Source organism: Perognathus longimembris, chromosome 13, assembly GCF_023159225.1.
Source record: "Perognathus longimembris pacificus isolate PPM17 chromosome 13, ASM2315922v1, whole genome shotgun sequence".
NCBI lineage: Eukaryota > Metazoa > Chordata > Mammalia > Rodentia > Heteromyidae > Perognathus > Perognathus longimembris.
In genome coordinates this window covers 57,669,259-57,692,909 of record NC_063173.1, presented here as the reverse complement: position 1 = coordinate 57,692,909, position 23,651 = coordinate 57,669,259, and the positions used below count along the sequence as shown (strand labels likewise).

At 57.8% G+C, this 23,651-nt stretch overlaps 1 protein-coding gene across 1 annotated transcript in view; it reads left to right on the top strand.

Moving 5' to 3' along the window:
- The first annotated feature begins 8,371 nt into the window (after positions 1-8,371).
- Nrxn2 (neurexin 2) overlaps positions 8,372-23,651 on the top strand; it is a 95,452-nt gene continuing 80,172 nt past the window's right edge. Inside the window, 2 exon segments of the mRNA XM_048360230.1 lie at positions 8,372-9,113; positions 22,468-22,485. Coding sequence (XP_048216187.1) covers positions 8,372-9,113; positions 22,468-22,485 — 760 coding nt within the window.

The following is a 23,651-nucleotide window of genomic DNA, read 5'->3' as shown; positions in this document are numbered from 1 at the left end:
GTCTGGGGGAACCAGTGAGGACGGGGCTTTCCTGGAGGGTGGGAGCCAAGGGGAGACAGCAGAGGGGAAGGTAGAGACAGGTCTGTGCCGGGCGGGCAAGACGGGGGGCCTGGGGGAGAGGAGCGGAAGGCTGGGGGTGACGGGAGGGGGCTCTGCCGGGGTGGAAATGCGCTGGGGGCGGTGGCAGGAGGAGAGGAAGCGGCTGGGCCTCGGCTCTCCCCCCACCCCAAAGAGGAAGGGATGTTTCTCAGGTCCCAGCTTCCTCCCTCAGCTGAAGGAACAGTCTGACCCAGGTTCATGGGGCTGAAGTAGGAGCCCTGGCAAAGCAAACTGATTGGGGGGGGGGGGTTCGTGATCTTCTTTGCTCTCACCCCCCTCCTGAGTCCTGGGTGGGCATTTGGTGTCTCGGTGATCTGCTGAAGGCTGGGAGGGGCTGGTTTTTGGCACCTGGAGGTGAAGGGATGGCTGTCCATGCAGCCCTCTGGAGGGGTCTCCTGCCCCCTGGATGACACCGAACCCCCTATTTGTTGGCAGAGGGTGGGGTGGGTGAGGATTTTCCATTCACTCCCACCTTTCCCCTTGTCCACCTTCCCCGTGTCTGGGTGTTCCTTCTGAAGTGGGGTGGACTTGAAGATTCTACATTCCATCTTCAGCCGGAGAGAAAGGGGAAAGGGAAGGAAGCAGGAAGGAAAGGAGGGAGGACAGCCACTAGTCCGTTAACTCGGGGCCTTCTATTTGGTGGGTGCTATTCAGGTCCTAACTGCTGCCTCCCAGGATGGCACAGAGACTAGGCCACCACCTTCTGGGGGTAGAAGGGGAGGGCTTGGCTGGGAGGCCCTTCTTCTTGCCGGAGGAAGTGCGCCCAGGCCTCCGCCGCCCAGGGGTGGGCGGGACTGACCGCCAGGCAGTTGTGCCTGGAGCCCGGGTCTCTCCCGGCTGGGCCTGGGCGGAATCCACATGACAACAGGGCTGCCCGAGAAGAGGGGGCTGGGCTCCAGGGGAGACGCAGAGGGGCTTCTCTACCCAGGTCCAGCTGCTCCCTCCCCCAAGCCCTCGTTGGTGACACAGACACTGTGACCCGGATCCACACACTCGGTGGCACCCATCCAGACACACACCTACACAAGCACACACACCTGCGTACACAATACACCTCCCGGCAGCACGCCGCCCACACTCCCCGCCCAGAGAGACTGCCACCTTGTCGCCTTCCTCAGAGGCCTCCCCCAGGAGCCCTGCCTTTAGTACGTGACACACATAGGGCCCCTCTGGGCCCCCCAGGCCCCCCAGAGGGTGAGGACCCTGCCAGCACTCACCACTCCAGTGTGGGGTTCTGGGGGGGGGGCTGCATTTCTGAAGCTGTCCCTCCCCGGCCGCCCCTCCCTTCCCAGGTAGACAAGCCCACAGGAGCACACCCCCCCAGCCCCCCCCCATCGGTGCTCCTCTGGGCTCTCAGTATCCTGTTCCAGGCCCCTGTATGTGCACACGTGGATCTGCACGCCAGCACGCACATGCATGCCAGCACACCTGCGATGCCTTGGTTTACCCCCCTAAGCCTCTCTCCCGAGTGCATTCTGTCATTTTCTCTTTCTTTCTTCACACACTAAGGATGCACCCCGTCCCCCCGCCCTATCCCAGCCCCCTCTTCCCCTCCTGACCGTGGCGCCCGGCACTCAGCCCCCACCTGGCCTCTGGCCCTCTGTGGAGCCTGCCGCCCAGCCCGGCCCCCACCCTGGAGACGCGCTGTCCATTCATGCCCGGCCCCCGCGGGGACACCCGGTGTGTGTGGATGTGTGTCCTCACACACCACCCACCCCGAGGCTCCATCTGCCAGTGTGACTCTCCAGTCCCGTTCCCTTCCGCGCTGACAGGCCTGCGGGCTTGGTGAGACTCATTCAACAAGAAGCCCAGTGCACACCTTCTGGCGTGGGCTCGGCCCCTTGCGGTCCTTGACAGAGCTGTTCTTCTGCTCCCACCACGCTTTAACATGGGGGTGGGGGTGGGGGTGGGGGAACCAGGCCTTGTGGACTGAGCTCTGCCTCTCAGCCAGCCTCAGTTTCCTCCTCTGTAAAGCGGGCCTTCTCATACCTCCCTCGTGGGGGTGTTACAAGGACGAGCTGAGATGATTAGCACAGCCACAGTAATAGTAACAATGACTCTACTTACTGTGCAGCGGCTTCGTGCCTGGCTCTGGGAACTTTATTCCATCTGACATCTGTCAGGCCCACAGAGGGCCCCCTACACACACACACACACACACACACACACACACACACACACCTGCCAGGGATACTCATGGTTCCTACGCACCTTGGGTTTACTCACAAGGCCGCCCCTGGAAGCCACCTGTCCCCTGCACCGCTGGGGCGCACCTGCAGGCCGGCGCCCCTGTAGTCTGCGTCCGCGTGCTCATCCCCCCCCCCGCCCCCAAGCCCTCACCGGCCCCCGGCAGCCCCCACGCCACCGAGTCATCCCGTCGTCTCGCCTCCGTGCCCAGCCCACCCGTTTCCTCAGTCCCACACGCTTGGCAACAGTTCCATCACGCACCACTCCAGCTGCCACCCTGGTCCCCAGCCCCTCCCCGCGCTCAGGGGGCCGGCCGGGGCCCCCCTGCTGCCAGCCCCTGCTGGGCGCGCTCCTGGGGATGGGAGGAGCCCCGCACCTGAGACCCGAGCCCCTGCTCCTCTAAGGGCAGCCACGATGCCAGCCCCCCTCGCTCCTATCACCAGGCCTGGTGAGAATCAAAACCCAGGTTAGACACACGGGGTTTTGCAAGCTGTAAAAGACAGCGACCAAGAGTTGTTGTACAAGCCATCATTAGCACAACACACTTTTTCACACTTTTGTCTCCACTAAGTACTTTACCCAGATGAATGCTAATTCTGACAGCACACTTACTGTCACATTAAAAAGTGCAGCCCAGAGAGGCTAAGCAACTTGTCAAAGGCCCCACAGGTGTAGCTAGAGGGAGAGCTGGCACTGGGACGGAGCTCCAGAGTGGGGGGGGGGGTTGGTCCACCCGGGGTGCTGCCTTGCTCCGCCCGCTGCTGAGGCTGGGATGGGGTGTGGGGTGAAGTAGGATCTGCTGTCTGCCAGTCCCGCTTTGGTGGTTCAGCAGGGGAGAAGGTATCCTCCCCCAAACCATTCTCTCTGTGTGCGTGTGTGTGCGTGTGTGCACGTGTGTGTGCGCGCGTGCTGGTACTGGGACTCAGACGCAGGTCCTTGTGCTTGCTTAGCACTTTCTGTTCAAGGCTGACCGTCTACCACTTGAGCCACACCTCCACTACTGGCTTTTTGCTGGTTAGCTGGAGATGAGTCTCTCAGGCGTCCACCTGGGCTGGCTGCAAACTTTGATCCCCAGCTCTCAGCATCCTGAGTAACCGGGATCACAGGATTGAGCCACTAGGCCCCCAGCTCCCAAACCACCCTGAACCTGAGGGGACAGGTTCAGGGGCAAGCAATCCGGTGTCTCTACTATGATTCAAGAGTCGCCCCTCCTGAAGATCTCTAAGCAGAGTCACCCACCTCAACTCACACAGAGACGCAGATGGGGAGACCCCCCCCTCCCCGCAGCCTGCCCCACTGTTGCGTGGTATAGACTGCCAGCAAGTTTCTCTTTAGCTTGAGCCAAAAACCTCTCCCCGCCCCCATAACGCGCACGTCTTCCACCTGTCCACGGCTGCCTTCTGGGGCCAGCAGAATGTGTGTAAACCCCGCGTTCCCTCCCCGGTGCCTGGGGAGGCCCCTGCTGTCTCACTCCCAGCTGGTGTGAGAGGAGAGCCAGAGAAAGGCTGGCATTCCCACGCTTGGAGGTGTGTGTGCGTGTGTGTGTGTGTGCGCGCGTGTGTGGTGTGGGGCTGGCCAAAGAGGAGGCTGAACGGATGCTAGCGGGGGCCCCAGGCCAGGGCCTCTGCCAGGGTGGCCACGGGTGGAATTTGCATCGATTTGCTTAATCTGCACTGGTGGTGCAGGGCTGAGGCCTTGGGCCAGGCACGAGGGCCCAGGCCTGGAACTGTGGGCGCCGTGGGAGCGCCCAGAATGGAAGGCTCGTGACCTTGGCACTAGCCTTGTTCTTCTGTGTGAGTCCTGGCTAATCTGCGTTCCTCTCTGGGACTCAGTTTTCATCTGAGTAAAAAAAAAAAGAGGAACAACCCCCCCGGGGGGTTTTGTCTTTAGTTCTTGGGTAAGCTCAAAGTCTGGAGCACCTCTGAGGGCAGTGTCCCTGGGCAGGCCGGACCAGAGCGGGGGCTCTGCCCTGCAGCTTGTGGGCAGGGTAGAGGGACACCATGGAGTTTGGGCAGCACCCCCTGACCTGCTGCACCCGTGAATTGACCCCTCAGCTCAGCTGTTTTGTCTGGGAGGCCGGGTGCCACATTGCTGCTCCGGAGCTGAAGGACAGGCAGGCTGCTGCCCCACGGGCCCGGGAGGCCTGAGGTTCGTGCCCTAGCGCCACCCAGGCTCGGGTCTGGCTGTGGGAAGTCGAGGAGGCAGGGCATGTCTTCAGGGGGAGGGAGGAGTGGGAGAGAGCAGAGAGAGGCCCCTAGGGCTCCTAGTCACCCCACCCGCGCCAATCCTGTGGCACCATTTTCCTGGGTAGGGGGCTGGGAGGGCGCCGTCTGGGCCCAGGATCCCGGGAGGCCGTGGGAGAGGTCAGCTCCCCGGGGAAGCCGAGGCCCGGGGCCAGCAGGGGCTGGTGGAGGGCAGCACGGTCCTGCGTGCGAGCGGGCAGGGCACCCTGGGGGCCACTCTGGACGGTGGCTCTGCTCTGACGGTGGACACCCGAGGAGAAGGGCTGGTCCTGGGGCACAGTCCCTGGGCATCCTGGGTGCACAGCCAGGGAGAGGGGGCTCTCCTCCCACAATTCCCAGAGTACCCTTCGCTTGACGTGGTTGTGCAATGGCCTCGGGCCCCCAGGGAGTAGATTTCTGGTCATCAGACTCCCGCAGAGGCCTGAAGAACATTCTGAGCCAGCAGGAACCCTTGTGTATTGGCAGAGGGTGGGTTGGAGGCTGGGCCCTGGGGGGAGGTGGGCGTGGCGGGGGGGCGACGCAAGCAAGAGCCGCGGGTATCCTGGGCACGTCGGGGTGTGGCTGATGTGGAGAGCCCAGCTGTCTGCCTAGCTCGCGCTCCTCTTGGGGCTCCTCCTCCTCCCCTCACGCCCGAGGCGGTCCCTAGGGTCTTTGGGTCTCTAGAGAAAGGACTGCAGAGGGCTGCGTTTCTCCCTGGTCAGCCCTGCGGCCTCCCCGCAGCCCGGCGGGGCTGCAGGGGCTGCAGGCCCAGACCCTGCCTCTGCCCCTCCCTGGAGGCGCGTCAGGAGCCGAGCGAGCCTGCACGTGGCCCGCCCGCCCTCCACACCCACACGGCCGGAGTCTCCCCTCCTGGACTCTAACCGCGCTGCACCCCGGCCCCAGGAGCTGCTCCGCTCTGAGTGCTCCTCCGGCTTCCTGGGAGGAAGGAGGCCCCTTCCGGGGCTTTCTCAGGAGGACTCTGCCATGTTCCTGGGCGTGGGGTGTGTGTGGTCAGGACCCGGGACAGGGCTGGGGGCGGGGCAGGAGGAAGAACCGCCTGCTGCCCCCCCCCCCAGCAAGCTAGGGGGCGAGTGGACAGCAGGCGTGCACAATCCCATTCCCTCCACCAGCAGAAATCGATAGCTAATTAATTCCCACCCCAATATAGGGTCCAGAGGTTGGGCCTGGGGGAGGGGAGAGAGGTAGACAGAGGCGAGGCTAGGCCAGACTGAGACTTACACAGACCAGGCAGAGAAGGAAGGAGGGAGGGCGTTCACTGTCCGGACCACAGGGCTGGGGCTGTACTGCGGGGTGGGTGGGGCACTTGCCCTTCCCAAGAGGGGTACTTTTGGTGTTTTGCTTCCCCAAGCTTCAGGGACCCCTCCTCTGCCCTGGGCTGGGGTGTATACATGTGTGTGTGTGGTGGTGGTGGGGGGGTAAGGGCGTCAATCAGGCTGGGAGCAGGTGCTGCATTTAATTTGATTGGCTAATTAGCCCGAGCATGTTAATTATCTCCATTACCCAATGAGAAGAGGCAGTGGCAAGCTATATATAACCCAACAGTGTTTGTGGGGACTGGGGGCTGTGGGCTTGGATTTCCTCACCTCAGTTGGGAAGGGACAGTCCTTGGCGGGGTGCTGGGACAGGCCGCCCACCGGAGCCTACAGGACTGGGGGGGGGGGCAGGGAATAGCAGGAGCAGCTGAAGGAGCTGGGAAGGGGTGGACAAGGTCTTGTGGGTCTCTTGGAGAACTCATCCTAGACACTGCTGAGGGCTTCGGAACCTTCTCTGTCCATCTTCCCTCCACACGTGTCTGTCAGTCAACCACCCCTGCCCTCCTGTGACTCTGCCTATCCATTTTTTTTGGGGGGGGCTTAGCTTCGCCTTACCTCAGCTTTACCCCGTGTACCTATTAACTTCTCACTCTATCCGCTGCCCTCCCCCCTCTCCCAGCCCGCCTTCTCTTGCTCTGTTGGTCCCCCTTCTGAGCTGTGCCTAGGGCTGTCCTGGCCTTTGTCTCCATCATGGGCAATAAAGGTATTGGGCAGCCTTGGATGTGAGGCCTAGGGTCCCCCCCACCAGCTGTGTGACCTTGGGCAAATCCCCAGAGTCTTCGACTTGGGTTTTCCCAAGGCTTAATGAAAATAGAACTTCTCAGAGTGATTAAGTAAAATGACATTTGTAAAAATGCCCAGGATCCAGGGCCTTGACAAATGATGTTTGAATTTGGAATTTAATTTTCTCAATCTCCCATTTCTTTTCTCCCCCCATCAAGTCCCTTTTCTCTTCCATTATTCTTCCACCTCTACCACTTTTTCCCGGGCGCCTCTCCTTCCTCTCCCCGCCATCTCCTAAAATCTAGTCCCTCCTTCCTTCTGTGTCAGGCTTCTCTCCACCTCCTTCCCTCCCCAAAATAAAATCAATGCAATATTCAGGAGGGTTGTTGGATATAAATAATTACGACTTGGAGTTTAACGAGATGCAAATTCCCCTCCCCGTCGTGGGGTATAAATTGCTCTCTGACAGCCCGTTACAAGGGTAATCATTTCAGAAAGGCAATTTTATGCAAATGAGCCTGGCTGCCTCCTGGTAGCTCCCCTAGACCTAGGTAGTGGGCCTGGAAGCACGGAGGGGTGGAGAGGACGCTGGTGGTGGGGCTAGTTCTGAAGCTGAGTGCTGGGAGCTGCACTTGGAGGGTGCCGCACACTTAGGACTTGGGCTGGTCAGCAGGAAGAGGCAAGTGTGGCTGGGGGAATCCGGGGGGCCTCGCAGGGGTGGAGAGGTCTTGGGATGTGGATACCTGGGTCCTGCTGGGCTTTCCCTCCCTTGCTCCTTTCCCAGCTTGGTTACCCTGTGATACCATTGACGAATTGGCATTTAATTAATCCCAATGAATTATTTAGCGACTTCATTATCCGGCATCAAGAGCTGATGAGAGAGAGAGAGAGGGAGCGCGAGAGAGGAGTGCGTTCAAGGGGGATTTGTGGCTGGAGTTGGGAGCCACTTGCAGAGGGTGGGTGGCTCCCAGCGGAAGGTGCTGGGAGAGTTCTTACGCCAGGCCACGCCCCTAGAAGCTGGCCTCGGTCCTGACACCAGGGTTCAGGTGAGGGCAGCTGGATTGCATTCCTACTGGACGCTGGGTGTCACCCCTGCCACCTGTCCCTGTCTTAAGCCAGTAATGCCCCTAGTGGGTGCCAGCTCACCCCAGATGTTAGGTCACTAGCACTTCCACCTGCGATGGTGGCTTTCTTTTCTTTTTCTTTTTCTGGGGGGGGGGGCTAGTACGGGGGCTTGAACTCCGCTTTTGAACCTTAGCTTTTCGCTCAGGGCTGGCGCGGTACCACTTCTGGGTTTGTACCCCTTAATTGGAGATGAAGAGTCTCACAGACATTCCTGCCTGGGCTGGTTTCGAACCATGATCCTCAGGTCTCAAGTCTTCTGAATAGCTAGGGTTACAGGCGCGAGCCGCCACCGGGCGCCCCGCACTGATGGCGTCTCTGCGGGTCAGGGTCCTAAAGGGAAACAGGTGGTCGTCTGCTAGTTTGAGGGGAGACGCAGAACCCCCCCCCCCCATGTCAACCTTTCCTCTCTCTTTCACCCCGCAGGCGTCCCTCCCCAGTCTGCTCCGGAGCCCGCCGCGGGGGAGGGGCTGCTCCGCCGCCGCCGCCGCCGCCGCCCCCGCCGCCCGGGGGGCCGGGGAAATCCTCGTCCTGCGGCCGGGCCCATGGCGCTGTGAGCCGGCGAGGGAGCCGCGCTCGGCGCGAGGGGCGCCCGGCCCCCTCCCCGCCTCGCCCCATGCCCCCGCGGCGGCTGTGAAGCCCGCGCGGGGCCGGGGGCCGGGCGGCGCCGGGGCCGCCGGAGGCATGGCACCCGGGAGCCGGTGGCGGCCGCCAGCCCGGCCGCCGCGGCTGCGGCTGCGGCTGCTGCTGCTGCTGGCGCTGGCGGCGGGCGCGGGCGGCCTGGAGTTCGGCGGCGGCCCCGGGCAGTGGGCTCGCTACGCGCGCTGGGCGGGCGCGGCGAGCAGCGGCGAGCTCAGCTTCAGCCTGCGCACCAACGCCACGCGCGCGCTGCTGCTCTACCTGGACGACGGCGGCGACTGCGACTTCCTGGAGCTGCTGCTGCTGGACGGCCGGCTGCGGCTGCGCTTCACGCTCTCGTGCGCCGAGCCCGCCACGCTGCAGCTGGACACGCCCGTGGCCGACGACCGCTGGCACATGGTGCTGCTCACCCGCGACGCGCGCCGCACGGCGCTGGCGGTGGACGGCGAGGCCCGCGCGGCGGAGGTGCGCTCCAAGCGGCGCGACATGCAGGTGGCCAGCGACCTGTTCGTGGGCGGCATCCCGCCCGACGTGCGCCTCTCGGCGCTCACGCTCAGCACCGTCAAGTACGAGCCGCCCTTCCGCGGCCTCCTGGCCAACCTGAAGCTGGGCGAGCGGCCCCCCGCGCTGCTGGGCAGCCAGGGCCTGCGCGGCGCCGCGGCCGACCCGCTGTGCGCGCCCGCGCGCAACCCCTGCGCCAACGGCGGCCTCTGCACCGTGCTGGCCCCCGGCGAGGTGGGCTGCGACTGCAGCCACACGGGCTTCGGCGGCAAGTTCTGCAGCGAAGGTGAGCCCGCCCCGGCGGCGGAGCCGTCGGCGCCCGGGGCCTGCGTGCGGGGGTGGGGGGTGGGGATGGGGGGGCGGCGCCCCCGAGGGCAGAGGTCAGGTCGGGCGCGCCAGGGAGGGGCGGGCGGGCGAGGCACGTGGCTGTGGGCGTGGCCGCCGGGCGCCTCCGAGAGTGACCCGGGAGTACCGGTCCTGAGGGGGGCGGTGGGGGGGTGGGGCTGCTGTTGTGGGCGGGGCCCGCGGGAGGCAGCGTGGGCCGCGAGCGTCGCGGACGGGGCCACCATTGGCGGGTGCGGAGTGGGCGTGTCCGGAGTGGGCGGGGCCTACGAGGGACTGGGCGTGGTGCTGCTGCTGAAGGGCTGGCGAAGGACCGGCTTTTGAGGTCCGGACGGCAACGTTGGCCCCTTAGGAGCCAGAAGGGCGGGAACTGAGCGTTTGTTTTTCATCCCAGAATCACCAGAGCTGGTGTGTGCGTGTGTGTGTGTGTGGGGGGGGGGGATGGGTGGCTGAGGCCGAGTTGGCCAGTCATCTCTCCCAGGGAAGGGGGAGCTTCTCTGTCAAACTTCGGAGGCCTTAGGGCGAGAGGTACAGCGCTGGATGAGGTTGGGGGAACTCTAGAACATGGGATTGAATGTTTAATTGGGAGATGAGCAGGAGGTGTTGGAGGAGGTACCCCACCAGCACCCCAGCTTTTAGAGGGGTAAGCCTGGCTGAGACCAGTGAAGAGCCTTGGGGTGAGCGGGGCTAGGCCGTGACTTTTTCTGGGGATGATGGGAGCAGGGACTTCCAGGCTCCTCTGTTTCGTTGGTCTGTCTGGGCAGGTAGGAGTGAGGAGGCCCTACCTCGCCAGTTAAGAGTCCTGGCCGTTTCCCAGCAGATAATGTCCAGTCAGACTTGCTTTCCTGATCCCGGCACCCCTAGAAGGTCCAGGTCACTCTGTATGTACATGTGTGTCTTTGGGGGGAGTGTGTATGTGCAGGTGTATACCCACAGACCAGGGTGGCTGTGGTGATGGGTGTCCCGTGGTTGCAGGCCCTGAGAGGAGCCAGGTCTGCAGGTGTGGCCCTAGGTATGAGATCTCTGTTGATTGGATATCATGTAGTTGTAGCAGTAGATGGATACACGGGAAGGATTTGGGATTGTTTTTGTAGGGTTGTGTGTACCAGGTTGTGGGCTACGCCTTCAGGAAATGTGTGTATTAAGTGAATATGACACCTTCTCGCCTTTTCTCCGAGGAACTCAGGTGCTCCCTAAACTGTGAAACCATGTGTTTTGCGTGCAGAGGCCCACAAGTCTGGCAGCATGTTTTAGGTGTGAATGGGTCTGGAATAGTAGTGCTTATTGGTAGAGGTCTGGTCTTAATGTAGTGAGCACTATGCCCAAGTTCAGATGTGTGCTCAGATGTGTAGTCAGGCACCAACGTGCATGTGCTTGCGTTTGCATCCTCAGTAAGACACCTGGAATTCGTAAAGAATCTTTCTAGGTCTTTAGCTTTGTTCTCTAGTTCCTTTAGCCCCTCCCAATTAAGCTTCTTGAGAAAATTTGATGGAGAGGAGAGTTCAACTATGGAGAGATTACAGAAACTGGTCCATGGCGTCAATGTGGCTCACTTGGGCCTAGTCCTGGGAAAATTGCACTCAGAGGAACCCTGGTCAGTCCCATCTCTGAAAACATCCATTGGCCAGAGGCTTCCAGTGAGCCAAACTACCAGTAACCACACATGTGTGGTTGTGTGTCTAAGATGTATGTGAGAGGGATGGTTGTGTCTATGAATGGGATGTGCATCAGGTGAGTTGTTTCCAGCTCTCTTGTGATCCACTGTGTGTGTGTGTGTGTGTGTGTGTGTGTGTGTGAGAGAGAGAGAGAGAGAGAGAGAGAGAGAGAGAGATCCGGTGGGTGTCAGACCGCTGGCAGAGACATGGGTGTCTGGATATGGTGTGTATGTGTCTCTTGATGTGTGATCTGTTGAGGTGCTGCTTTGTCTATGACAAAAGGGCAGGATGTGTTTTATTCATCTCTGTATTCTCTATACCTAATATAGTACCAGGCACTTAGTGGGTGTTTGATAAAGATTTGTGGAATGAATGGAGAGATATTAATAAGCACTTGGGAGAATAAAGGCTTGAGGTAAGGCCATATATGTACATAAAATATGCATGTGTATATTTTCAGATGTATGTTGTGGGTGGCTGTGGGTGTCCAGATGCTGATTGCATGTGGAAATGACAGGTACACATAACAACCCTATTCATTCCCCTCCTCCATTCTTATTTCCTAGCTTTTGTAATACCCTGTGCTCATTCACTTCTAGTACGTTCTGTGTCTGTGTCTGTGTGTGCGCGCGTGCGCACGTACACGCGCGCGTGCATGTGCCGATCCTGGGGCATAAACTTGGGGCCTAGGTGCTTCCCTGAGCTTTTTCATTCAAGTCTGGTGCTCTACCTCTTGGGTCACTACTCTCTTTCTAGCTTTTTTGGTAGTTAATTGGAGATCAGAGTCTCACGGACTGGGGTAGTTTTGAACCGTGATCCTCAGATCTGCCTGGGCTGGCTCTGAACTGCAATCCTGAGGTCTTAGCCTCCTGAATTGCTAGGTTTACAGGTGTGAGCAACTAGTGTCCAGCTTCTGGTACATTCTTATCCAGCCAAGATGGAAGGACATGGTCCCACTGTTGGTTGCTAGGGAAAGGGCAGAATGACTTGGAGGGGAACAGGTTTGGTTTCTTATCGCTGAGGAGTTCTTGGGGCCAGAATCCTCAGACTTCTCTGGAAGTTGGAGTGACATTATTTTCTGCTTTGAGTCATTTCCAACTTTATTTGGAAATTGAGGACTTTTTAAAAGTCAGTAATTCACAGTATCCTTTCCAAGTTGTAATTCTTTTTATATCTACTTATTGGGGAAAATAAATGACTCAAAAGCTCCCGTGAATTCAGAAAAGCTTTTAGATGATGTTGATGTTAGGTTCTCTATTGTGGTTGATAAAATATACATTAGAAAAATAGTTTTAGTTTTATGTGCAAGATGTACCCATCTGCCTTCAGATATTTGGTGTGCATATGGATTTGTGGATTTTTTTGGAATCTCCTCTGCCTTCCCAGGGTCTGGGCTTACCCATTGACTGAGAACCTCCATGCCAGGAAATTTGTTTTCTTTCTCTTGGGTGGAGGGGTGGAGAGTTGGCCACATGTAACTGTAGACAGATCTCGGTTTAAGTGGCTGCTTCTGTTTGTCTGCCAAAGCTGGAATACAGTAGGCTGGAATTCCACAGTGGGTTGCACGTCTGATTCCTCGTGCCACCCGTGTGTGAAGAGGTGGCCAGGGAAGGGTGTGCCAGTATGTGTGAGACCTGGGGTGGATGCCTGCAACACAGAGAGGCAGAACACGGGGTTCGTGTGCACAGTGGAGGTTTGCTAGCATAGTCAGGCCTTGACTAGGTCATTGAGGAAGCAGATAAAGGGCAGGCCAGTGAAGGGTTAAGAAGGAGGTATTGAGCCAGGTGCTGGTGGTTCAAACCTAACTACTGCAAACCTAACTACTCAGGAGGCTAAAGTCAGAGGACTGTCTGTGGTTTGAAGCCAGCCTGGGCAGATGAATCCAAGGAAGTCTCCAATTGACTGGCAAAAAGCTGGAAGTAGAGGTATGGCTTAAGTGGTAGAGCGCCATCTTTGAGCCAAAAAGTCAGGCAAGAGCCCTGAATTCAAGCCCCAGTACTGCCAGGGGTAAGAGCTGAGGATTGTGGATTGAAGCCAGGCTAGGCAGGACAGTCCTTGAGACCCCTATCTCCAATTAACCACCAAAAAATTGAAAGTGGAGCTGTGGTGTAAATGGTAGAGCACAGGCCTGAAGCACAAAAGCTCAGGGACAGCCTCCAGGCCCAGACTTCAAGCTTCAGGACACACACACACACACACACACACACACACACACACACACTACCTGGGCAGTGGCTTTCAGCTTCAGCTTCCTTATTGAGAGATGTGATAATAATGGTACCCATCTCATAGAGTTATTATGAGAAGTAAATTAGCTAATCCATGTGAAGTACACTGCAGAGCACTGGATGGGTAGAAAATGCTCAGTAAATACTGCTTGAATATCCTCAGTCCAAAAACCTGAAATCCAAAATGCCCCAAAATCTGTTTTGTCATAGCGGACACTCAGCTCCTTGAGCCATGCCTACAGCCAATATTTTGCTGGCTCACTGGCAATGGAATCGCTCCGTCTTTTCTACCCAGGCCGGCAGATCTCTGGGTCTCAGTCTCTTGAGTAGCCAGGGTGACAAGTGTGAGCCAAAGATGCCTAACTGGTAGTTTTTGAGGGCTGACATGAGGTTACAAGTGAAAAGTTCCACATCTAATGGCACACGAAGGGTTGCAGACACAGTGAAAATACTGTATAAGATTACCTTCAGGATGTGAGAATAAGGTGCAGATCATGGCTGTAATCCTAGCACATGGGAAATTGAGGCAGAAAGATTGCAAGTTTGAGGCTGGCCAGGATTACGTAGTAAGACCCGGTCTTAGAAAAGGGTGGGGAGGGAGAAGGAATATCTTCTTTAGATTTGGGTCTTATCCCCAGATCTATCTATCTATCTATCTACCTAAAGATAGATATTTGCATATATCAATATGTAACTAAAGATAGGTCCCAAATCAGAAACTTTGTTAGTCCTCAGCATTTCAGGTAAGGCTATTCACCTATATCAGCAATAAACAGAATCTACAGTAACAACACAACAGGGTATGGTACATACCCAGAGACACCTTAGGAGACCATGTAGCTCTATGATTAAACTACGTTCTCTGCGGCTCAGATCTAGATGAAAGTCTTATCTACCCCCATCTTATTTACAATTTCTGTGTAGTTGGGATGACCAGCGCTTGCCACTTGCCTACCTTATCGGTTGAGATAGGGTGCCATGAACTTCTCCCCCCGCTGGCTTTGAACCAAGATCTTCCCGATCTCTGCCTCCCGAGTTAGCGTGAGCCACTAGGCTGAACTAGGCTAATTTTTCTTTATCTGTAAAATGGGGATAAGCATGCTTATTGCATAGGGTTGTTGTGATAACTGAGTGTCTAGTACATAATTAGTGGTGATTAAATGATAGTTATTATAAGCTAAGTACTGCTGGAGTCTCCAGGAAGGAGGGTTTACAAGCCGAGGGGACTGGTAATGGGTTTATGAAAGGCATGCTATTTAGGACTGGTCTTAAACGCTGACTAGCAAGCCTGGCGTGGGGGCAGTGACTCCAAGCACCGAAATGAACCGCAGCACGGTGCGGGGCAGTGTTGCCGCCCTTCTGTAGACAGGAGCACGGTAAGGAGTAGAGGGAAAAGAACGGGCTCTACAGCAGGGCTGCAGGTTGAGGCCAGGCAATTGGGTAATTTGGCTTAAGTTGTTCAACTGACATTTAGCCAATTCTCACTGGCACAGTCACTGGTAAATGGAGCCACAAGAGAGGTGGTTTTTTTTTTTTTTGTTTTTTTTTTTACTCTCCATGCCAGTCCAGGGAGCTTGACCTCAAGGCCTGGGCGCTGTCCCGGAGCTTCTTTTGCTCAAGGCTAGGACTCTACCACTTTGAGCCACAGCTCCATTTGCAGCTTCTGGCGGGTTCACGGGCGATAATTGCCTCACAGAAATTCCTGCCGGCTTTGAACCGTGACCCCGCGATCCAGCCCGCCCGAGCCGCAGTGTCTGGCTCACGAGAGCCTTGATCAGGTGTGAGAGGAAGCCAGGAGTGAGGCAGAGGGGGGTCTGCAGAGGGTCCAGTTAGATGGCATTTGGGAGATGGTCGGGGTAAGAGATTTCGGAGGCCCCGAAGCTTGGTTGTCTTGGAGAGTGGCCAAGAAGGGTAATGGCAGCTGTGGTGCGGTCCGGCAGCTGCGGTGGAGAGCCACTGCTGGGACCCACAGTGCCGGCGGGGGGGGGGGGGGAGGGAAGGGGGGCTCTGCCTTTTGTCTGTGGGGAGGGAGGCGAGAACGCAGGGAACAGGGGGCCTCAGTGTGCCTGCTTCGACTTAGAGGGGCGGTGGAGGGGTGAGGGGGGAAGGGGGTGGAGGGGCGAGGGAAGGAGGAAGTCAGGAAGGGGGATTAGAGTGGGGATGGGATCCTGCCCGTGCTGAGCCGCAGTTCCGCTGACAAAGATGTCATGGTGGTGAGAACTGTAAGAGCAGGGCTTTGAGTCGCGGGTGGGGCTGCATGTGCAGGAAGAGAGCCCTTGAAGCTCTGGGGTCCCATGGTGTGGCCCGGGAGAAGAAGAGAATGGCGCTCGAGATCCCAAAGGAGAGGTAGGAGAATGGAGCAGCTGCAGAAATAGCAAAAGACCCAGGTCCCGTGGCTCCTTCCTGTCGTCCCGGCGACTCGGGATGTGGGGACCGTAGGATCCTTGTTCGAGGCCAGCCTCCACAATTATTTTTTTTTTTCTTGGTATTGGTTGTGGGGTTTGAACTCAGAGCCTGGGCGCCGTCCCTGAGCTCTTTCACTCGAGGCTAACGCTTTACCACGTTGAACCATAGCTCTACTTGTTGTTTTCTAGTGGTTAGTTGAGATAAGAGTCTCCAAGACTTTCCTGCCCAGGCTGGCTTTGAACCATGATTGTTGGATTTTCAGCTTCCTAACCTAAGTATTTAGGATTACAGGCATGCGCCACTGGCACCTGGTGATAAAATGTTTTTGAGACTCCGCCGCGACCAATAAAGTTGGCCATGGTGTCACACGCCTGTCATCTCAGCAATGCAGGGAAGCACCAGTGAAGACCAACCCAGGCATCAAGTGAGACCCTATCTCAGACATAGCCATCGCCCTGGGGCGCCAGGCGCCAGTGGCTCACTGTTAGAATCCGCGCTCCTCAGGAGCCTTTGATCTGGAGGACTGAGGGTCAAGGTGAGCCAGAGGAAAAAAAAATGTTGGCGAGATCCTGTCTGTGAAAGTAGCCAGCGAGAAGGTAGATTGGAGATGTGACTCGAGGGCTTGAGTGCCAGCAGGGCAAGCGTGAGGCTGCGTTCAGACCTGAGTACCATCAAACGATAAAAAGAAATAGCAAAGGTGCAGTTAGAACCCAGAGAGCCGGATGGAGGGTAAAGGAGGAGAGAAGGGCCTCGTAGCTGGGAACCTTGCTAAGTGTGCCTTGGGTGTTGTATGTCATTTAGTCTTCATGGGGGCAGCTCTCCGTTCTACAGAGGTTCAGAGGGAGGCTCAGAAATACAGGAGCTGATTGCTGAGCCTGGAGCGGACCCCAGGGCCTGTCGCTCCCTACCCGACTTCCCGCTGCCTCCTAAAAGCAGCGCGGCCTGGCGCCGGTGGCTCGCGCCTGTCATCCTCGCTACTCAGGAGGCTGAGATCTGAGGATCGGGGTTCAAGCTATTCTGGGCAGGAAAGCGGAGGAGGCTTTTTATCTCTAATGAAAAAGCAAAGTAGCTGGAAGTGGCACTGCGGCTCAAGTGGTAGAGAGCTAGCTTGAGCACAGAAGCTCAGGGGCAGCGCCCAGACCCGGAGTCCACGCCTCAGGATTGGCACCAAAAGAAAGACATAAAAAAAAAAAAAAAAGCAGTTCATCTGTTGAACACCTGAGCACAGTTCCTGGCACGCGGGCGACGTTTCCCCAGTGAATCAGGGAGGTCGAGTGTCCCCTCGGGTATTACGCTGGACTCACCGCCTGCTTTCTCTGGCTTGAAATGGACTCAAACTCAGTACCCGATGCTTTGCTCATTGGCTGGTGCTGTACCTACGGGGCCACGCCGCCAAACCCAACTTGTGAGTTCTTGTATCAGCCTTTTCTAGTTTTTCCACCTTTGCCCTCAGAAGAGTGATCCCATGGGCAGTAGCAACTGACTCGTTTTCTTTTTCTGTCTCTGAACTGGAAAGTTAGCCTTCCCGAATTAGAATTGTGTGTGTCACTAGCTAGTTGTTGTGGCTCATGCCTGTTGCTCTAGCTACTTAGAAGGCTGAGTTCTAGAGCATCGATGTTTGAGACCAGACTGGACAGAGAAGTCTGTGAGACTATCTCTAAAGTAACCAGCAAAAAAACTGGGCTGGTGGCCTGTTCAAAAGGTACAGTGACAGCTTAGCAAGCAAGGCAAGTGAGCAGGAGGCCCGGAGTTCAAACCCTGGTGCTCAGCCCCCCAAATTGTGGTCACAGTAGGTGGGCTTGATGGAACTGTGTTTGGGCCGCTTAGAACTCTCCTTCTTTGCTCTGTCATCATCGTCACTGTGCTTGATAATGAATCTGCTGGGACCCTGAGCTCATTTTAGGTGAGACCAGGCAACTTGATACGATCTCTGCTGGTGGAGCAGTCATGACCCGTGTGTGTATAAGCTGAGTAAATGCAGCCAGGTGCTGGTGGTGCACGCCTGTAATCCAGGCTTCTCAGGAGGCTAAGATCTGAGGATTATAGTTTGAAGCCAGCTCAGGAAGGAACCACAAAAGGCTGGAAGTGGCTCACGTGGTCGAGTGCTAGCCTTGAGCAAAAAAAGCTCAGGGCCAGATCCCAGACCCAGAATTCAAGCCCCAGGACTGGCACCAAAACAACAACAACAACAAACCCAAAAACCCGAGTAAACGAGGTGCTGTCCTGTGGAGTCCCCAGTCAGAGCTGACACTGCACCTGTGGCTGCAGACAGAGTGGGACTTCCCAGGTGCTCCCGAGGAAAGGTGACAGAATGGCTGAGCGCATGGGCTGTGAGCTTTGAGTCCTGGCTGTGCTCCTTGCTCACCGTGTGAACTTGGGAAATTTACCCATCCCGGATGCTCTTCAGTGTCTCATCTGTGAAAGGGAAGCAATAATGCTGTAAGGACTGCAGGACGGAGCGTGTGGAGATTCTGGACTGGACCTTGTTCTAAGTGCTCATCAGTAAGGACTACTATGGCTGCTCAGGTCTTGTGATCAGGGGAGGCTTCAGGGAGGAGGGAGGGCTTGGCTAGCTTCGAAGGATGACCGAGAGTTACAGGGGAGGGAAGGGGAAGGGCAGGAACACTGGGGTGTGTGAGTCGGGTGGTATGCAGGGTTTAGTGAGGAGAGAAGCTTCTAGCAGTCTTGGCTTTCTGACCAAGGACGTAACCTATTGGAAGTTTTTAAAGTTAGATTTGGATTCAAACTTTGCTCCTTGCCATCAGTGTGGCCTTCGACATGCTGCTTCTGCTTTCTGAATCTTGGTTTCCTCCCCCCCTCCCCCCCCCTCCTCCTCTTTTCTTTTCTTCTTCCTTCTTCCTTCTTCTTTCCTCTTCTTCCTCCTCTGCCTCCTTCTCCTCCTGTTCCTCCTCTTGCTGCCCCTCCTGCTCTTCTTCTTCCTCCTCCTCTCCATTTCCAGCCTTCTGCTGGTTAGTTAGAGATAAGCGTCTCACAGACTTTCTGGCCCAGGCTTGCTTTGAACCACAATCTTCAAATCTTAGTCTCCTGGGCTGGGAATATGGCTTAGTGGCAGAGTGCTTGCCTTGCATTCGTGAAGCCCTGGGTTCGATTCCTCGGCACCACATACACAGAAAAAGCCGGAAGTGGCGCTGTGGCTCAAAGTGGCAGAGTGCTAGCCTTGAGTGAAAGGAAGCCAGGGACAGTGCTCAGGCCCTGAGCCCAAGCCCCAGGACTGGCGAAACAAACAAGTGAATGAACAAACAAACAAATCTCAGTGTCCTAAGTAGCTGGGATTACAGGCATGAACCCCCAGCACCCAGCTGGTTTCCTCATCTTAAAGAATGAGTAATAGTAACTTGAACCCATGTGTTAGTAGCAGTGAGTAGGGGAAGCTGCATGTCAAGACCCAGGCACACTTTAGCGATTTGTACATTAAGTATTATCTTATTATTCACTCAACAAACATAGGAATGCCATTGTCTTAGCCAGAAATTCTGTCAGCAGCTGGAGATAACAATGAACAAGACACTATTTTTGCTCTATTTGCACTATTTTTCATGGTTCAGTCAGGAAGCAGGCATGAAAACACAATTGCAGTATAGCTTCAATAAGTGCAAAAGTTATAGAATATTACTTGTCTGCAGCTGGCATGGGAGAGGGTGTGTGGCTACTCTCATGTGTTTTTTTTTGACACCTAGATGTATATTGCCTTGAATCTTAAAGGAAGCATCAATATTCTTAGATGTGTGTGTGTGTGTGTGTGTGTGTGTGTGTGTGTGTGTGTGTGTGTGTTCAAGTCTAGGGAATAGCAGGTGCAGAAACACGGCCTAGTAGGGAAACAGCCAGAAACTGGGTGTGACTACTGGAGGAAAGAGACAGGGGAGAGGCACTGTCTGCTTTCAAAAGGATTTCCGTGAGAAGCCTGGACCTTCCTGGGCAAAACCCGGTGAGAAGCCACAGAGCATTCTCACCAGGCTGGTGACGTGGTTGGAGCCCCTCGGTGGAGTGCAGGGGTCGTCTGGCGTGTAGGGGTCGGCCTGGGGGGGGGCCGTGCTGGTGAGGAGGGAGGGCTCTAGGCTGCATGATTCCCAGGCGTGGGGAGGGAGCCTGGGCCAGGCTCTGGGGCCCGTCTTGGACTGCCGGTGAGAAGGCCGGAGGCAGAGCACACGGAGGGCTTTGAGCCACACTCCCCTCAACCGTGGGGGTCTGGGTGTGTCCGGGCCAGGGACCCGCCCGGAGGAGGCTGGGAAATGCAGGCTCTGTGCTGAGCCACCAGACCCAGGCGAGGGGCCACCCGGAGCGGGCCTCCCCTTCTGTGTAGGAGAGACAGATGAGAGGCCACGGAGCTCATTAGAAACACGGGGAGGATCCGTGGGGTGCCTGGCGCGTGGTGAAGTGGGGCCCCGGCACCTGGTGGCGGAGGGCGCATGGTGAAAGCTGCCTTGGCGCGCTGCGGGAAATGGGCGCTGGGTTTCGGGAGAGGGATGTCGAACACGGCCCCCATGGTAGAGCTGAGGTGTCAGAGCTGCCCGAGCCCTGGCGGAGCAGTCAGGCGGGATGCGAGACTGTCACTCAGGGAGGAGAGCAGAGCTGTAAACACGAGGCCGGGAGTCCCTGAGCCACCGAAGCGAGCAGCACCGAGGAGAGCAGGGAGAAGGGAAAGGCAGAGGTGTGAGAGCCGGGGACCCAGCCTCGAGCCTGGGAGGGGAGTGGGGGTGCGGGCGGCCTGCGGCCAGGGGAAGAGGTGCCTGGGTCCCCGGGTGCTGTACCTCAGAAGCCAGGAGCAAACCTGGCTGCTGACTGAGCATGGCCCAAAGCATGTTTCTGGCAGGTAGGGACGTTGTTTTTGACATGTCTGCCATGTTGGCTCATCTGGAAATGTCTGTGACTGCTTGTGTCACAGGCGCTGCTGAGCAGGTGGTGCTGATGCCGGTCTTGGGGACCTAAGAGTCCCAGCACCCCAGCCCCGCAGTCCTCGGAGAGCCCCCCGCCCCTTTAGCCCGCCCACCCGCCCGCCTCCTCCACACTGTGGTGTGAGCATTGCATAGGTAGCTCTGGGGGCTTTGCCTGTCAGATTGGGAAAAAAAACCACCACCACCAGACAACAACAGCAGCTCCGTGTTAGCTGGGTGCCGGTGCCCACGCCTGTCATCCCAGAGTCCGTGGTGAGACCCCTAGTGCAATTAAACAGCAAACAGCTGAAAGTGGAGGAGTGGCCCAAGTGGTAGAGCACCAGCCTTGAGCCAGAAGCTAAGAGACAATGCCCTGGCCCCGAGTTCAAGCCCCAGTACAGGCACCAAATAAAAACAAGACACTCTATGTTGTAAAGAAAGGTGCTTGTAACACATGGAAATGTGTCTGTGTGGGTGATGGAAATGAAGGACAGACAGACAGAAAGGGAGCTTGGCTCCTGGCCTGGTGGTGGGGGGGTCTTCATCTCCCGCAGGGATGACGGGGGATGGGATGGGTGTAGCTAATATTACAGATTCAGCTGCTGTGTAGCTATTGGTGTTTGTGTGTGGGGTGTGTGTGTGTGAGCTGTGGTAAAACATGGTATTTGTTCTTGCAGTGTAGTTACCCCCTCCCAGGAGAGATGAACAAATAACACAAACGGGCCTGCAGCGGGGAGGGGGCCGCGTGCGGGGGAGAGCGCCTCCGGCGTGTGCTCCTAGGGCACTGTGGGTTTGGATATTGGTAGGCTCTGTTATTTCTCTCTTCTTGCCTCTTACTTCGTCTGAAAGCTCCCGGTGGGCCGGGGACGTGACAGGTCTGGAGCCAGACACCTCGGCCCTCTTGCAGAGCAGCCAGGACACAGCCCACTTGAGGAGTTGGAGCTTCGTTGAAGAAATGGCTCCCAGCCTCCTTTCCACCTTCTCTCTTTACCCCTTTGGTGCCAGGCTCAGAAAGCCCTCGCGGCTCAGGCCCACGCGGGGCTGCGTGGCATGCTCCCTCGTAAGCCCAAGTGGCCAGCCAGCCCGAGGACCCCCGCGCCTTACTTGGTGGTTGACAGTCGGAACCAGAGCCCTAATCACAGAGCCAGAGCCCAAAGGGGGCGTCGGGAACGGGCTCCCCACCCTCTCGGCTTCGCAGGAGGGGCTCAGAGAGGTTGAGCGACAGCAGTTTGGGGCACTGTGTTTTCTTGCTTTTTTCTTTCACTTGGTGCTGCTACTGGGGCTTGAATCCCAGCGCCAAGGCAACTCTTCCTTAGCATTTGTGCTCCAGGCTGGCACTCGATCACGTGAGCCACACCTCCACTTCTGTCTTTTTACTGATTAATTGGAGAAAAGAGTCTCATTGACTTTTCTGCCCAGGCTGGCTTCAAACCTCAATCCTCAGATCTTCGCCTTCAGAGTAACTAGAATTAGAGGCAGGAGCCGTTGGTGCCCGGCGTTTGCCTTTTCTGCTTTGCTGGGGCGGGAACTCGAGGCTTTGCCCGTGCTAGAGAACTGTGTGTGTGTGTGTGTGTGTGTGTGTGTGTGTGTGTGCGCGGAGGCCTTTTTTCTCTCCTGGTGGGTCGGGGGTCGTGGAAGGTTGGGTCCTTGCGTGCCCAGCCTTCCAGGGCCAGTTGTGTGTGAGGGCTGCACCAGTCACCGATTCTTGCTCAGCGCCTATGTGTGTCAGTGTGTCACTGAGCGCGAGTGTGTCTCTGTGAGCCCTGGGAGATGGTTTGTGGTGCGAGTGTGTCCCCATCTGTCTCTGAGACGCGGTGGAATGCAAGGGGGAAGGAGCCTGGCAGCGCTCCGGAGCTCTCCCCGCCCCGGGGGGGGGGGGGGGAGGCGAGGGGTGGCGTGCACTGCGCGGAGGGGGTGACAGTGGGTGCTGTCTCCACCCAGGGAGCAGCAGGGTCACCCCCCTGTCGCCAGCAGAGCTGTCCCCTGAGACTTGGCCCTGCCGGGGCTTGGGGGGCTCGGGGGCCCCTCTCTCTCGTCCGTGGGGCTCGCACTTGCTAACAGCCTTCCTTTCTTTTTTTCTCCTTAACCCTCCCTTTTCTGAACCTCGCTGGCTGTAGAGGAGCACCCTATAGAAGGTGAGTGAAGCTTCTAGGGCACCGGGGTGGTGCACCTATCACCATGGGGGGAGGGTGTCCATGAAGGGGACTTTCATCGCCCCTGACAGCGACCACCTTGCTCATATTTGGGGCCCCCCAGGGGAAGAAGGCTGTCTGGGGTCCTCGCAGCTTCCTTGGTTGGGGGGAGCTGCCAGCAGAGGGCAGGCCCTTCTCCTTGCCCACACTCCTCTCCCCAGCCCTCTGCCTTTGCCCTTTCCTCGCTCGGAAGGGCATCGCTGACACCTTGGAAGTGTCCCAAAGTGAATGGGTAGGCGCCATGTTGCCCGGCCCCGGCGAGGAAGCGTAGAGGGGCCACGCTGCGGGGGTGAGGCTGGCGGGGCTGACCGCGCTTCGGCGTGGGTGAGGCGGGCCCCGGTGGGCGCAGGGCACAGGCGGCGTGGAGGCCCCGTTCCTGGGCGGGGCAGCTCCTCCACCCGGCCACACTGCCCAGGGCTGAGCGGGCACAGCCGGCAGATCCTCCCCTCAGCCCAGTCCCGGGGCAGGGGCGGGTGTGCGCCTTCTCTCCCCACCTGCTCTGGTCGCCCTCCCTCCCTCTCTCTCTGGTGTGTGTCCTCGCCTCTCTTTCTTCAGGGCGCTGCCCCTGGACCTCTCTCTAGGTCTGCGGGGTCTTGACATTCTCTACGCCTTTCTCTCTGGCTTTAGGGTTTCCCCTCTGCTGCTTGTCCTTCTCTGCAGTAGTCTAACATCATGCGGGGCGGGGGTGGGGGTGGGTGGGGTGCATGAGTCCCTGCACGGAGGCTGAGCTGCAGGTGACCTCACAGAGAGGGGAGCAACGTGGGTGTGACGCGAGCCCACCTGCCAGGCGCTTCTGGGGTGCTCACATCCCTGGGCCCAGCCCTGCCCAGAGGGGCAGAGGGGAGCCCCACAGTCACAGGGAGGGGCAGAGGGGAGCCCCACGGCCGCAGGGAGGGGCAGAGGGGAGCCCCACGGCCGCAGGGAGGGGCAGAGGGGAGCCCCACAGTCACAGGGAGGGGCAGAGGGGAGCCCCACCGTCACAGGAAGGGGCAGAGGGGAGCCCCAGGGGCAGAGGGGAGCCCCACGGCTGCAGGGAGGGCCAGAGGGGAGCCCTGCAGTCACAGGGAGGGGCAGTGGGGAGCCCTGCAGTCACAGGGAGGGGCAGAGGG